A 15,230-nucleotide genomic window follows, 5' to 3' on the forward strand; every position below is an offset into this window, starting at 1 on the left:
TGTTTTAAAAACAAGCAATCAATTCTTCTCGTCATGATATAATTAATATCTATAATAAATAACTAATAGTTATACATGTACTACACACATGTAAACACATATAATCATATATATATATATATATATATATATATATATATATATATATATATATATATATATATATATATATATATATATATATATATATATATGTATATATATATATATATATATATATATATATATATATATATATATATATATGTAAATATGTGGTGATGTTTTGTATCATACCTTACACTAACAAACAAATAAACGTCTTCATCCGTATAACTTAATAAGTGACAACAAAAAATTAAAACACTACTCTACTTTAGGGTTTCAATACAGTAGTTGATGGTCTGTTCATCGTGCAGAGCCATCAGCACGCATCAGATGTCAAAATTAATTCATTAAGTCAAAATAAGTTCATTTTCAATCGGGCTTTCGAATCGAAATATTATCATCAAACAGACGAATGACTTCGCAACGCACGGTTTGGTAACGTTTTCCCTGAAAATTGATTTATGAATGAGTAAAGATGTTTCCATCGCAAATTGAAATCTAGAAGAATCTAAAGCCATCGGTGCTATTAGCGAACCGGGTGGTTTCGTGCTTGCCACACCAGCCGTGCCGACACCCCATAACACGATTGATAATGCTGGTAATTCAATAAAGGATTTAAGTAGATATCCAACAGAATTTAAATGGCATCTTATTCATATCCCATACACCAATTCGGTTACAATTCCTACTCGCGAAAGCACGATTCTTTCTCGCGCAGGAGTTAAAAAATATTTTCTCAATATCAAACGGACACAACATCGATGATGTATTATTTCACACACGGAAAAAAAGAAAGAAACTCGAGCGTCTCTGTACAAAATGATCGTATAACGTTGCTGCCTATGTTGTTGTGATTGATCCAGACATTCATAGTCTCTAAAGAGCCCGTTTCTCTTGTATAAAATCATCTCAGTCATATTGCGCACATACGAATGCGATTTCTCAAGTAACCAATCGTTGAGAGACACACACTAAACCGGAATGTTAACCGTCCACACAGAGTTACTACCGATCTTCATTTCATCATCGCAAAATCGTTCTCATATAAACAGTCGATTGCACTATATTCTAAATATCTAAGAATCGAGTCTCGCGAGTTCCATCGTGTAAATACCGATACTTTCCATGTCGAACAACACGAAGTAGATTTGTTTCAGTGAACTGGACATGACTGTTACAAAGTAATTGCTGATTGCCTTCAAGATGATTTGTGCGGCTGTCTGTTTCGGGAAACCATTCCTGAAAATGAATTCGAAATGAATTGAAAGTGAACTAAAGAAGACGGGTTGGTAAGCATCGGGAATAGTAAGCGCACAGGATTCGGTTTGAATTGCTGACATCTGCCTTGCCATGAAAATCGCCTTGCCTTGAAAAATGCATCTCCAATCTACATGAATTAGAGATGAACAGGTTGATGACACTTATCAAAGAAATTGGGATCGTTCATCTGCTACAAACGCATAAAATCTCGAGTTATCAACCCCTTCCCCCGTGCATCTAATAACATTTTTTGTAAAATCTTGTTGTCTGAAGCTGTAAGTCATGACTTGTTAGATAACATCGAAGCAAATAGCCAAGATCAAAGAAAGGAGTCATCGTAGCACATACGTACAATCACTTCAGTAAACTCCTTTGTGCATTTGGGCGTATGTAATAAATGCACGATCCCAGATTTGAAGCCCCAGTAACCAACAAAGAACCAACATTTCAAGTGTCACATAATATTCACAATATAGAAATGGTAAGTTTACATTTCGTTACAACGCAGTGGAACCGACTTGAATGCGTTAACCGTTATTGTGTCAACAGGAGATGCAAATCATCATGTTAGTTCCAGTACTCTTCGATATGTTTCCTAAAGCAGAAAATTCTTCAACTTGAACCACCATTTCTCATCGCAAAAGATGAGTTGATTCAATTAATAGTAGGTAGACTAGGTAACATATTCTTTAATGAAAAGCATCTCACAGATTCTATATAATTTGTTATATCTAATGGTTCCGGTGCATTTAAGAAGTTAACAAACGAACAGTAAGACAAATTTCCGTAAAATCATTACAGTTTTTCCGTGCCTATACAAAGTGATCTCGGCAATTGTTGTTAGTTAAGTTAAGTTAAGTTTATTTACTCCACAATTATACAATTGCACAGAGCACAAAATTAATTTACAATAGACATTGCAACATTTAACATTAGAAATGTATTAAACATTTGCGTATATACAACGCCAATTTTTTAAGAGTTTGGCAATTTGAGTTAAACAAATCATACAACTTTACGTTATTGGGGAATCTCCAATAACGCTCCGGGATATATCTAGCTCTGGATTCCTGGAAGTACGGGCAGACGAGTAAAAAGTGATATTCATCCCCCACCGCCCCTAAATCACACTTTTGGCACAGCCTATTGGCACGGGCAATTCCACGCCACCGCCCAACTTCCACCGGTAGCCTGTGAGCTGAGCATCTAAATCTACATAAAGTTAACCGGTCCCTAAGGGTTAATTCAGTTAGATACTTTTCCATTTTGAAACGGCATTTGATTGTTAAATACGTAACAGCCATAGTGGAAGCAGTAAGTTTTGCATGCCAGACTTGCATAAACTGATCCTGTTAACACAACGAATGCACATAGAAAGTGTCTGTAATCACGTACGAGTGATGACCTAGTGGTAAGTGGACAGCTATTAGTGGTATTTTAGTCTACATCACGTGTGAGAATTCTTACCGTCCACTTCCTATCGACGGAAAAGCAAGGGAGGATAGGCTCTTTTCCTCTGCCAATTTTAGGCAGTTCCTCACAGCTTTATCGAGGAGTTGCTGCGCATTTTGCGATTTCCACTGCGGCCCATTCACATGAATAACATGCTTAGCAGGTAACGAGTGGCCTCGAGAAATGGCAGCTATAGAGAAAACGGAGCACACAATTTACAATACAGATATCTATATGATTGACAGGCCTTCATATAATGCTCTTAGTGTACTACATGCATCCGATGCTAAATCATGAAACTCACTGCGTGATTCGAACTGCATGGAAGCGTATGGTACCTGGTAGATCTTCTAATGGCTACTATTTACAATTTTAGACGGATAGTGCCGTAGAATTTGCCAAGCCATAGGCTATACCGCATATAGGCCTGTACTTGGCCATAATTGCCTTACTGTGTAGGGACAATAATCGGTAATCAATAGCGAGTCTTTAGAGATACAGTGCATCGGATGAATGAACTTCAAGATTATTTGAAGACCTGCCTTTGAAAAATATAAGACTTACGTGCCACTGCTGACTGAGGGCAAGGCCACTGATTTAAGATTTTTCTCATCGGCTAATGCTAGTATGTTCTTTACGGCTTTCTCTAATTGTTGTTGTGCATTTTGTTGGCCCCACGAAGGACTGTTTACGTGTATGACGTACTTGGCCGGGAAATTGCGACCAGGACAGATCGCCGCTGAAACGTGACGACAAAAACAATGACGGGAAAGTTTGATTAGGAGTTTCTTCCGCCGCGTCGATGACCCTCGACTCCTTGTACCGGTATATTCAGGAGTAAGCTTTGTTAGGGCGCATTCAGTAAGTAAGCAAACTGTAGCTTGGACCAAGAAGTCAAAACTGCATTGATCTGTGTATATAGCGTTTCATATGAAGTGTACAGATTGACTTATCTTATGTTTGCAAACATTCAGTAGATAATCATCCGAGTACATGAACTGAATTACGCGTGCACAAGCTAAGACAACCTAAATTTGCTCTACATTTTGCTTACTTAATGAACGCTCCTTTGAAAATAATCTCAAGAGGTTTTCGGGGGTGGATCTAGGGAACTGGTGTACAGGAGTCCCTGCCTTCCCAGAGTCTTTTTTGTCAATACAGTGGCTGTCAAATTTTGTATTCTCTTTGAAATTGCGGGGTCCGCTTGTAGACTTTGGTGTCACTTCTTTACCGCGATATTGCCATTTCTTTTCTTTCGGACCCCGTCTTCCAACTCGCTAGATCCGTCCCCAGGGTTTAACTAAACTCATCAAACAGTTTCTATTAGAACAAAAAGCATTAGCTACGTACATGTGAAGAAAAGCAGATAATATTAAGTCAGGACATTGTTTCAAAGACTTGTGAAATAGAAGAAAATTATTATGGCCTGAAAGAATGGCAGTGTATTTTCAAATTGTACAATTGGTTTTGCCAAATACAGGTAGTGTGTCTAATCTGTCTGAAATTAAGTAGTTGGAATGAACAAGAATCTGTTACCGGGGTATATGTTTGGAATTACTGATAGTTGTAAAACATGTAATAAATCTCACTTTCCAGTAGAAATCTTGTGCAATGAATTGTTACGGGTTGTGAAGAGATATTGAGTCTTACCTCCAGCACTGTCGAGGCTACCATGTGAACTGTATAGATCTTTTACTTCCTGGACAAACTCTTTGCCTCCACTTTTTTCCAATACAGCGCCTGAAATGAATGAATCGGCCATAAAACGTACCGGTAGTTTTTACTTTTAAGCCGGGCGTAGGTCGGCCTTGCGACGCGATCGTCGCGTCGAGGGTGGTCGCAGTGAGTAGCGTCGCAAGCCGTTGCAAGGCCGACCTACGCCCGCCTTTGCATATATATTTTACTTAGTTCCGCAGCCACTTGTCCTTAGCGGGATGCGACTATTATGATCAGGGAACCTTTTATGACATCGATAACTGACATCGCGAGAGTCACAAAGCTTTCTTAAGAAGTTCAGGAGTCAACGTACCGACTTCACCGCCGAGATGGAATGAATTATTTGTAGGATGGACGATAGCATCGACTGTCACTTTAGATATGTCACCTTGTAAAACGGTCATCTGCAAAAACAAGACATAAATAAAGGGATAATGGTACACGATTGAATTTAGGCTTTTTCTACGGTGCTTCATATTTGGCCGAAAATCATTTAGATTTTGGCTGAACGCGGAATGTATGTCTTGCATCAGTTACCTTTTGACCGAGAAATAGCTTTTTCTCGGAGAGAATCGTAAAACCTGTAGCAGCATCGGTTGTTCCAGCAGTCGAATCAGATTTACTAGCCTAAAATCGATAACATGAAATTACACCCAATATTAGAGTATCACTTTTTCGTGAAACCGGGCCTGGAATTCATTCCTTCCAAACTGTCAAGGTAACCTGGAACATTAGTCCTTTCCATTGCATCAAATTCATTGTTGTCAACCGACAACAAAATAAGAACTTTTTCTCCTGGTTTCAAATTCCTCTTTCTCGTCCTTTTATCATAATGATGTTTATAAACCAACCCCCTTGGTTTAAGCAATTTACCGTAGGCCAATTCATTATATTCATATTTTCTAATTTCTGCCTAAGCCCAAGCACATGAGCATAGGAATCTTTTACTTCCAACTTATCTCCCATCCACAGTCCTTTCAAAAATTTGCATCGGATCTTTGACCGACTTAAGGGTAGAGTTCATAGTTTATATGCTTACCTTTACAGGCTTTTTAATGACCTTCGCTTGCAGCGGACTTGGTTTTTTATTCACCAGTTTTTTTGGCGGTGTTATCAATTTTGGCGCAGGCTTTTTTTTCGGCGGCGCAGGTATCGGTACCGACGTGGGTCCCACCTGATTTGGGAATCGATTACCCTTCTTGCGCCCGAGTAACTCGGGATGAATCCTCGGAAGCACACCTCCAGCCGCTATAGTTACGTGTTTCAAGAGCTGAAAATAATCCCGAAAATTTTTTCTTAAAATCACAGAAATTCCTTTTCAAATTACTACTTCTATATACCTAGGGCCAACGTCTTTTAAGGCCTACCTGATGAAGTTCTTCATCATTAGCGATCGCGAGAAGTATATGCCTGGGAGTGACGCGACTTTTCTTGTTATCACGGGCAGCGTTACCGGCCAATTCTAGAATTTCAGCTATAAATGTAAAAAAGACATGGTCGAAATCAAGATCAAAACATAGGAAAATATCAATATCGATTTTTTATCAGCATAGAGCGAGGGGAGGGGGCCACCTTGCGGGTACAAAATAAAAAACATCTTCCCTCCGACCCAAAACTGGCTGAGTGAGTGAGTCAATAGGCCTACTGCTAGGAAATTCTTTACAGCAGATGCCTGCGGTAGGCTGGTAGGCTGTAGACCTTTATTTTTGGACCCAGCTTTACTTAGATTTTGACATCTGGAGGGACACTGACAGCTAGACTGGTACACGCCACCTACCGGTTAAATACTCAATTACAGCAGCCATGTAAACAGGGGCACCAGCGCCGATTCTCGTATGATGGGTTCGCATTTTCATGTATCTGTGCATCCTAGCTACTGGAAACAGCACGCCAGCCCTTGCAGACCGGGACAAAGATTTTTGACGCTTTTTTCCACCTCGACCGGACATATTTGCGCTCTCTGTAGCTCGTATCGAAATATACGGGATGCAATTACTCGATAGCGATATAGCAAAACGCACCGTCGAGTATCGAGACATACTCCCTCCGATCGCGTCGAATTTACCACAACTTTACTGGGGGAGATAATTCAGTATTGGAACAGCTGTTTAATTGATCCGATTGAGAGATGGCGACACTGTTCAGCAGCAAGAAAATAAATAAATTCCACTTGCGGTCGGGTTTTCGTTCAGTTCTCAGGCGGCCGAATAAACAAGACTTTCCGATTTGCAACTCCAAATCTTCAACGTTAATATAAATACAAATTCTTTTTTCATCATAAGTGCAAAGTTGTCTTGCTTAAATGCGGGATTCGAACCCTTGACTCTTAGAGATTCCGAATAAGCATTAGCCCTAGCTCATTCCCGCCGTCCATGTTAGCCAATCATTGCCTTGCGCGGGAAGATACGTAGGCGCGCATAAAAGGTTTTTCCACAGGCTCCGAATCCCAGGCTGAAAAGATGCATCTCATGGCCAGCCAGTTCATTAAATAATCAGCTTAAGATCATAATCGAATCAATTAGCGAAAAATTTGTTTAAATGCTGTCATTTTCTTAGGAAAATAAAAGGCTACCGGGCGGTTCACCATGAACAATGAATTTTCAAAAAAGAAAAATTAGAAATCGATTAGGGGGGTCAAGTTTATGTTTAAAATACTTAGAAACAAGGTAAAAATCTTTATAGCCTAAAATCTTTCGAGTTTGCACGATCGTCGTTACCTTCTCTGAACTTTCATCACTTTGATATTAGTGACATCATGGTATGCAATAATCACGGCATTCATAACGATAACGGATGCCAGCGAGCAAAAGGCAGACTAATGTTGGCCATTCACTATCAATTGGTAGAATTCAAGTCATCACGATCCTGGTTATGAATGAATTTATTCAGGAGAATGGCCGGCGGATAGAATAAGAAAAATGCACCAATCCTTTCTTTCTCTGTGTCAGCAGAGCGGGGTTTACTTTTAGATAATCAATTCGCTTTATTTGCTTCGCAGTTTTGAATGAAGTTGAAGATACTCGCTAATCCTTTATATCGATCTAACAGTCGCTGAACATGGAATATTCATTAGGATAGGCCATATTCCAAAAGGTCTAGCTTGTCTTTTCGCGTTCCCATATTTCATTGAACAAATCTAAACCCGATGGTCGACGCTTTGATCCGAGTATCCACGTGTGCTTCCAATTAATTCCGTGGTGGTGGAAATGATTACAAAAAAACGAGGAGAACGAAGACAAAAATTGCGTAAAATATAATCGTGCCACAGGATCGGTTTTTTTGTATAGTTTTTTTTCCGGTGTAACCGATCCTACAGTAGTCCGGGAGAATTAATTCTTGATGCAACGTCGACCTGATGTATGCCTTGACGTAACTGGTGGCATTTTAATCTGACGCATGGAGTGGAGGATAACATGAAATTTATACAACGTTTAGAATGTTTCTGAATATGTTTTTTTTTACATAATTTTCATTGCGAATTTCTTTCCGCGGCATCAAAGCATTGTTTCGTCGTCTTGCTTGACCTCGAAGAACAAAAGCAAGGATTCTGTTTTTATGCTTAAGTGAGCTCGATGATCGTCGTTACATGGATAAACGGTTGTTTTGTATCAGATGACGACTCGTAAATTAATTTCACGTGTTAAATGAATGTCGCCTACACGTTGTTTACTCTGTGGCCGCCGTGTCACCGTTTTCGCATCAAATTACCCCCATTCCGCGGCTATCTAATAAAAGTATCACCGTGTAAACTAAGAGAACGATAATTTCTTTCGCAACAGTACGTTAGCACTCTCGCATAAAACTAGTTCAAAATATTGGTTTCCATAGACCATATTGACTATATTGACTCAATTCTATGAGCCATTTTCAAAATCTGATTTTGAAAATGGCTCATAGAACTGAGTCGAAACGTCAGATTCTCTTCTGGTTTTTTCATTGCATTGTGGGTTTTTTACTTAAAAGTTTTAAATATGTTAAGTTCGTTTTGTAAGGAATTCGGCGAAAAACCTAGATTTTCTACTCATGCAGGGAACGATATGAATCCGGCAGATTATGTAAGTCATCGAATGTAAGATATATCCCTGGTAATCGGGTACCTTTAAGGACGTTAGGCACATATCCAAACGTTCTTTTTTTCTCAAAATCAATTACACGAAGCTAAGTTGTTACGATGTTGCAAACTACAAATAGTTTTCTGCACGTTTCAAATGTTAGACTGCAAACTAAAAGTATTTACCCCCATCTGAGCGTCTGTTTATTTGTTTACGCATTTTTAGAACCTGACTGCGCTAGTTTTTAAAAAAGTTTTTTGTTCATGCGGCTACCGTTAACTTCGGTGGCTACTTAGGAGAAAAAATAATCGACGCTATCGTAGTTTCGTAAATGCAACATTCTCTCGACAGATTCTGAAAATTGTTCCTCATCTCAATGATCTAAATTATGCACAGACTACGAAAGGATTGGGGTGGATATTTTCAAAACCAGGATGCCGTGTAGATATTTCTAGACAAATTACTTTTATCACCGAATTGGTGGATAAATCTGTTTTTCATGTAGTTTTCCGTTTGATCGATAGCTGCTTGGGAGAAGGTGAAGGTCGCTTAGTCGGCGCGTGGGATGTTAACGGCACTCCGATTTCGTCTAGAAGTTGTTCTTGCAGTGTTAATAAATTTTAAGACGACGTTAGATAGAAAGAAAGTTATATCCGTTGAACAAACTGGATAAAAGCCGTACAAAAAGTCCGACAAAAGTTAATTATAAATGACTATGAATGCTTGTATGTGCGCATAATGATTTCAGCGAAATTCATCAAATTATAGATTCGTATCTGAATAGAAAAAAAAACCAATGTAAGAAGGCGTTTTTGACTCGTTGTTGAGGCGTTGTTAAACGTTAGTGTGTTCTATTGCCACAAGTTGCAGTTTGTGTGCGTGTGTGTGCGTGCGCGTGTGCGTGTGTGGCGTATCAATCTGTTTTTCGAAAATCTTTGTTTATGGAAAAGCGACATTTTAACTATGAACATGAAAATGATCAAACGACCCTCGACCGCGTTACGCGACTGTCATATAGGTGGGTGGATTTAATGTGTTCAGCACTAGGTGAACTTCTATTTCAATTATCTGTACATACTAAAATGCATTTACATAACACACAACGGGGGCTGATCCTGTAATTATGGTTTACCTCAAATGAATCAAGATGTTCCCCATCCTTTAAGTATAAATATGTAGATACAGAGATATTTGCCCATTGTCTCGTGCCATTTCATAATAGCCCAATACGATGACAGCTGTATCGGCTGGGTCAACTCCGATACATTATCCAGGCCAGACCTGAACCCTCGTGTCAGCGACCCTCGATAGACGACGGGTGTGGCTGTCTGTTACTGTACCTTCTTAATTACATCAGGGAAGTGGCGATTAAATCTTCTGCCAAGGAAATCCCGTCACGAAAACAATCTTGGATGTCACATTTCAAACTGTTATTTGAAAGATGATCGCTGATTTCGCAACTCGCTCTGACCGGACCCTGGGAGCTGTTGAAACGAAATTCTTCACGGAAACGAACACTTTTTGGGGTTCTCGATATTACGCCTTCCCAGGTGAACGTATCAATTACAAAATAACCCATACACAGCTTGCGCAAAACTCAAATGAGACCCCTAGAAAATCAAAGAGCTAGATCCCACTGAAAGTATTTATCGAACAATTTGTTTAGTTCCCTTCCATTTGGTCAATTTAACTCAGTGAACTATTATGCCATTCAATATGATATATATAAAAAACCAGCGAGCATAGTATTTCAGTCTGGTTCTAGATTCCCACGCTGGTAGGAAGTTCCCTGAAATACGTTCGAAAGATTTTTTTCCATAATATGCAGTGATTTTGTCATGCATCCGTTCCGTATCACCGTTCATATACAGCTCCTTATAAGGGTCTAATATTAGAAAACAGTTTCCGAAAACATCATCTTTTTTTATGAATCTGTTTAAATATAGAAGCGTGATTTCCCCGGCCGCAGTCAGAGCCAGATGACCCGCTGTGAGTTGGCTACAGAAATACTACCGAATAAACCCAGCTCGTTGCATACTACGCATCCTGTTCATGCGAAATAATTGCATAATTTCACTATATTTGACGTCACTGATGATACATGATTGTGTCGAAATCTGTGGCATAATTTTCTCACGGCTGATTTTTTCATCCCTAATAGTACTCGGAAGTGATGGTATAGTTTTTTTTTATCGAGTGAACCCTTCACTTCTTTAAACAGGTAAACATTTCTTTTTCATGATTTGTTTTCACTTTTGAACCTCAAGATCTATTCAGTCAACAAACACGTCCCTAAAAAGCAGTATTTGTCCCTAAGGCCCGAGTTAACGATCTATAAATATCATTATCAAGTAATAACTTTATGAGTTTTTTATTACAATCCTCCCTTCCTTACTTGCACCTTCATATTGTCATACGGAATCCACTAATTGCGGATCGTCAACGAACTGTAGTAAATAAACAGTTATACAGCTCATCGTATAACCGCGTAAATTGCCGCCCGCGGATGCCGCTAGATGACCTCACAGTCGCGCTGAAAATGGTATATTCAGTACCGAGTCGAACGAGCGTCAGTCAGTCAGTCAACAGACATGTAGCGATATAGCGCGGAGATAGGAGTAATCGCTCTTCAACTGAGAGATCCAGTAGTATGGGAAACTGGACAAAAAGCCACGTATGGCTACTGTTGTTATTAATTTTCATGTGTATTGTGCGTTGTTTTTGTAAAATATGTGGATCATCGTTTGACGATGTGCAATCGCGTGCAATTCTGGCAGATATCGTTGCCGAGGGGAAAATAGATATAACCTACGGCGGGGACCCGAATCTCGGCGTGTTGGGCCGATACAACGCCAGCGTGACGATATTCAAAACGTTCAAAGGGGAACTGACACCGCCACCGACGCGGTCCGGTCGCAAACATCGAAAGAAAGTTCTAGCCACCGTGAAAATCGGTGAATTCGCGCCGAAAACGGACGCCGAGCAATGTGTGATGGATGTTTCCGCGGAGAAAAAGTATATTTTCTTCCTACGAAAAACTCAACAGGAAAATTATTATAAAAACGCTATTTTACCGGTCGAAAGCGGGAAAACCACGTTACGGCAAATTCGGGCGATCCTACAGCCTGATTCGGGTAAGTCATTGCACGTGTCTATCAAAAAGTGATATAAAGTTGAAACGAAAAAAAATGAAATATGTAACTTTACGCTAGTACATGAAGCGACGATGGTCAAGATACGTATGTATCATCTCGTATCTAGCGATATCAACTCACCCGCATAACGTAGGAGTGTTGTATGGTTTGGAATCATAACTTCTTTTGTTTTCTCAAATCGTACTCCAGTTTCCAATATTAGCTCTTATAGTCTATCTATAAACCTGTGCAGATTATGTAATGCATTTATTTCTGAACGCGAGAAGTGTACGGCGCACCGGCGCTCGAACATTGATGGTGATTTTCGCAAAATTTATACTGGTTTCTAATTATCTAATTACGGGTTGTGTTCCAGCGCAAACACATGCGAGGTCCATCCACCGCGTGAGCACGCTCGCTTGCTGCCTGGTTAATTGCTCCATTTCCGGCGGTGCGTCTCTGTGACGAATTCCAATTGCCGGTATGAAATAGGAGCCCTCGATCCAACGCGATATATCTAAACCAACTACAAGAGGGGTTTCTTAAAATGAGGCATCACGGTGTTGCTGAATGTTGTTTTTGTGTGGCTGCTCGGTAATAAGAAAAATGCAGTTCTTTCATGGGCGTTGAAACATTTTGGGGGCGACCCGAATACGCAATTCAAGTGCGTGCACCGCAGAACGTGGGCGAGAAGTTGTTATAGCGTTCGAGTCGCACATATGCTCCCAACTCCTGAGAGTTTATTCGGTTATACAAAAATAATGAATATCGATATCCAAGTATATGCATCGCTTTTAAGGGACCATTGATGCTCGCGGTGGCGGGTGAACTGGAACAGACAGATCGCCGAGTTGTATCAGGTCATACCCGGTGACTTACAGACTTACTGACAGCTTTCTGAGGACATAAATTCCCGTAGCGAAATCTCTTACAGCCAAAGCCGCATGTCTCACGTATATCGGCATTAATGTCGTTTACGAGTGCTGTATTATGTGAATGGTGACATATAAATTCCCCGCATACTGTCGTGTACGAGTCAGTCGGTCTCTTCTTGCGATATCTCACGAGTGTAAGCGAAGGTATTTGTCGACAAAAAGAATACAGTAGTCCGCGATTTATATTTGTATTAATTTCGTATTGATTAGAATACGAACGTGTATACATGAGATCTCTTTCTTCAACGTACGACGTATCCAATCAATATTCTCCGAGGAACTTAGATTCGGGCGGAATTTTGCGTCTAAAATACTTGCATATTGTTTATACTTAAAATCGTTTTTATATGATATAGCTCAGGAGTTTCCCTATAACTACACCCCGATATTACATCAGTGTCCATCTAAGTTCTTCTGTAGCAAGGAGGCAATTGTTACGAGACAAGTTTGACAATTCCTTTACAGTCGGATGGACCAGCTATTATGAAATAAGAGTAAAGTGATTGTTGTGACGGATCATCAGGATCCAGCTCTGAGCACTGACTGCGCTGTTGCAGCAACCTTACTCATGCTGTGTCTGGCGAAATAATGTCGACAGCATCAATCGTCTTGTTTCAAACCCTAGTGGATTAGTCAACTCGGGAAGATTATCTCGTTGTTCGCTTATCTTCAAATGGAAACAGAATTCAATCTGTTTCGATGAGCGCCGTTCGTGTGTCGTGTAGTCGTTGTTGATGATGCTGTTTCGCTGCGACGACTCGATCTGTCCTATCTCTGTTCTCTTCGTCTCATCTACACGTTAACAGTTATTTGTGATACTCGGGTAGTGATAATAACTGTAATTAAAATCTCATGATAAACAATCATGTAATATGATAGAGTATGCATCTTTCGTGTACTGTCTTCTTAGGGATTTGGCTTAGATTACGCACATCTAAGTTATTGACATTTCAATGATACAGCAACTGAGAATGTATTTTCTTTCTCTTACAACGCAGAAAATGTATCATTTGTGTTTGATTTGAAATTAAATCGAGTTACAAACGTTCAAAATCTACTGGCATTTATGATTAATTTTCTGTCGAAGAAGTTGGCTCGAAATATTGAATTTCAATGCCTTTGTCACCTTTGGTTTGAGGCTGAAATGTCGATGCCTTGCAGTGCAACGGCCTTGGAATAGCGACGTATCGTTGTCATAAAAGGCTGATGGGATAAATGCGGCTTTTAAGAATAATCAATACAATCATGTTTTAGCTTTTGCTGATACTGATAGTGTCTTGGCGACAATTAAGACCTGGTGCACTAAGCTGCATTAAGAATCGTTTGTATTTATACAATCTTTACACGAAAAAATCGCCAGACAACAGCAACTGAGGTTGTTTAATTCTATATGTGCGCGGATAATACGTCCGTCGTCATTTTAAGCGACCTGCGGAAAATGTTAAGAATATTTTGCGTTAATATGAATGATTTTCTTCACGCGGGGATAAGATGAAATTAATTTTATATTCATGGGAAGGTTGTCTAACATTTAAGTGTGTTAATTTCTTCAAATGATATTCATAATGCGATTTTGACCCCCGGTTTTGACCGCCTGTAAATTGTGCAGCCACCAATCCTAAGCAGATTTTCTTTTGAAATAAGAGTCTTCTAATTCATCAACAAATTCAACGTGCTAATGAACAAGAATATGTTTTATACAGTACGTATATCTTCACTTGATGAGTACAAATTGTTTGCATTGACTTTATCTGTATGTGGTTTGAATGAAACGTAGAAAATAAGCCAATTTTACGCTGTAGATAATACATAGGAGGTCACGAATGTGTGACTGGGATTTTCTTTAAGAATTCAAGTGTATAGAAATACGGTTATCGTTTTTATGTATTGCCAACATACATTAATAGTAAACTTCGAACGGTCATATCGTTCATCTGATTATATTTTCTTCGTTACGTTTACGTTTCATAAAAATGGTTAAAATTTTTTTTTTTTTTTCATTTAAATGATTCATTATCAAAAGTGCCAAACGTTGAAATCTCATTTTCTATTATTCTTCTATATGATACACGTTGTTTGCATGAAAATGTGGATACAGAGGAATTAAAGTATATACTTAGTATAATTGTTTAACGTCTTAGAATAAAATGACGCCGAATATAGTCAATTTACTGAATCAGACGTGGAAACGGCTCGAAAACATATAATCGTTATTTTCCATCTCGATTTAATATTTTGCCTTCTATTCCTACGCAGACACTATAAATTCAACTTGTGATACCGCATAGCTTCGCAATTACGCCGACAAATAAATATTATTCTGTAAATAACGCGATATTTACCTACGTCTCATAAATTAGACATCAATTCAGGGCAAAGGTTTTGTGAAGTAAGCTGTTTTCTGCAACCTGGATGGCCTTGTGCGTTGTTTTGGTTGCTTTGTCCGTCCAGACGCTGTAAACATGTCTATGATTATCACGAATCATTATTGTGTTTTAATGAAAACTATTTTCATGTCATACGTAATACAACTGATTATGAATTTCCTTTCGAGGAAAAGTTGCCACACGTGCGTTTTTAACTCTTTTTGAACT

At 39.2% G+C, this 15,230-nt stretch overlaps 2 protein-coding genes across 5 annotated transcripts in view; one reads left to right on the plus strand and one right to left on the minus strand.

Moving 5' to 3' along the window:
- Positions 1–268: 268 nt before the first annotated feature.
- LOC141904798 (core histone macro-H2A.1-like) lies at positions 269–6,486 on the minus strand. Of its 2 annotated transcripts, none has more exons than XM_074793476.1 (8): positions 6,293–6,486; positions 5,883–5,989; positions 5,555–5,785; positions 5,053–5,142; positions 4,829–4,919; positions 4,450–4,539; positions 2,815–2,989; positions 269–1,326 (listed from the first exon to the last, which is right to left on the minus strand). In XM_074793476.1, the coding sequence occupies exons 1-8, from the start codon at positions 6,462–6,464 to the stop codon at positions 1,164–1,166; spliced, it is 1,119 nt and encodes a 372-aa protein (XP_074649577.1). In that variant the 5' UTR covers positions 6,465–6,486; the 3' UTR covers positions 269–1,163. The 2 variants fall into 2 exon arrangements, with proteins under 2 accessions (XP_074649577.1, XP_074649576.1); XM_074793475.1 differs by lacking the exon at positions 2,815–2,989 and adding an exon at positions 3,364–3,538.
- Positions 6,487–11,159: 4,673 nt separating this feature from the next.
- Positions 11,160–15,230, plus strand: part of LOC141903692 (uncharacterized) — a 55,598-nt gene continuing 51,527 nt past the window's right edge. For all 3 annotated transcript variants that reach the window (XM_074791927.1, XM_074791928.1, XM_074791929.1), the window contains exon 1: positions 11,160–11,701. In XM_074791927.1, the coding sequence (XP_074648028.1) occupies positions 11,218–11,701 (484 nt within the window). In that variant the 5' untranslated portion in view covers positions 11,160–11,217. The remainder of the gene's footprint in view (positions 11,702–15,230) is intronic.

The sequence above is a fragment of the Tubulanus polymorphus genome, chromosome 4, assembly GCF_964204645.1.
Source record: "Tubulanus polymorphus chromosome 4, tnTubPoly1.2, whole genome shotgun sequence".
Classification (NCBI taxonomy): domain Eukaryota; kingdom Metazoa; phylum Nemertea; class Palaeonemertea; order Tubulaniformes; family Tubulanidae; genus Tubulanus; species Tubulanus polymorphus.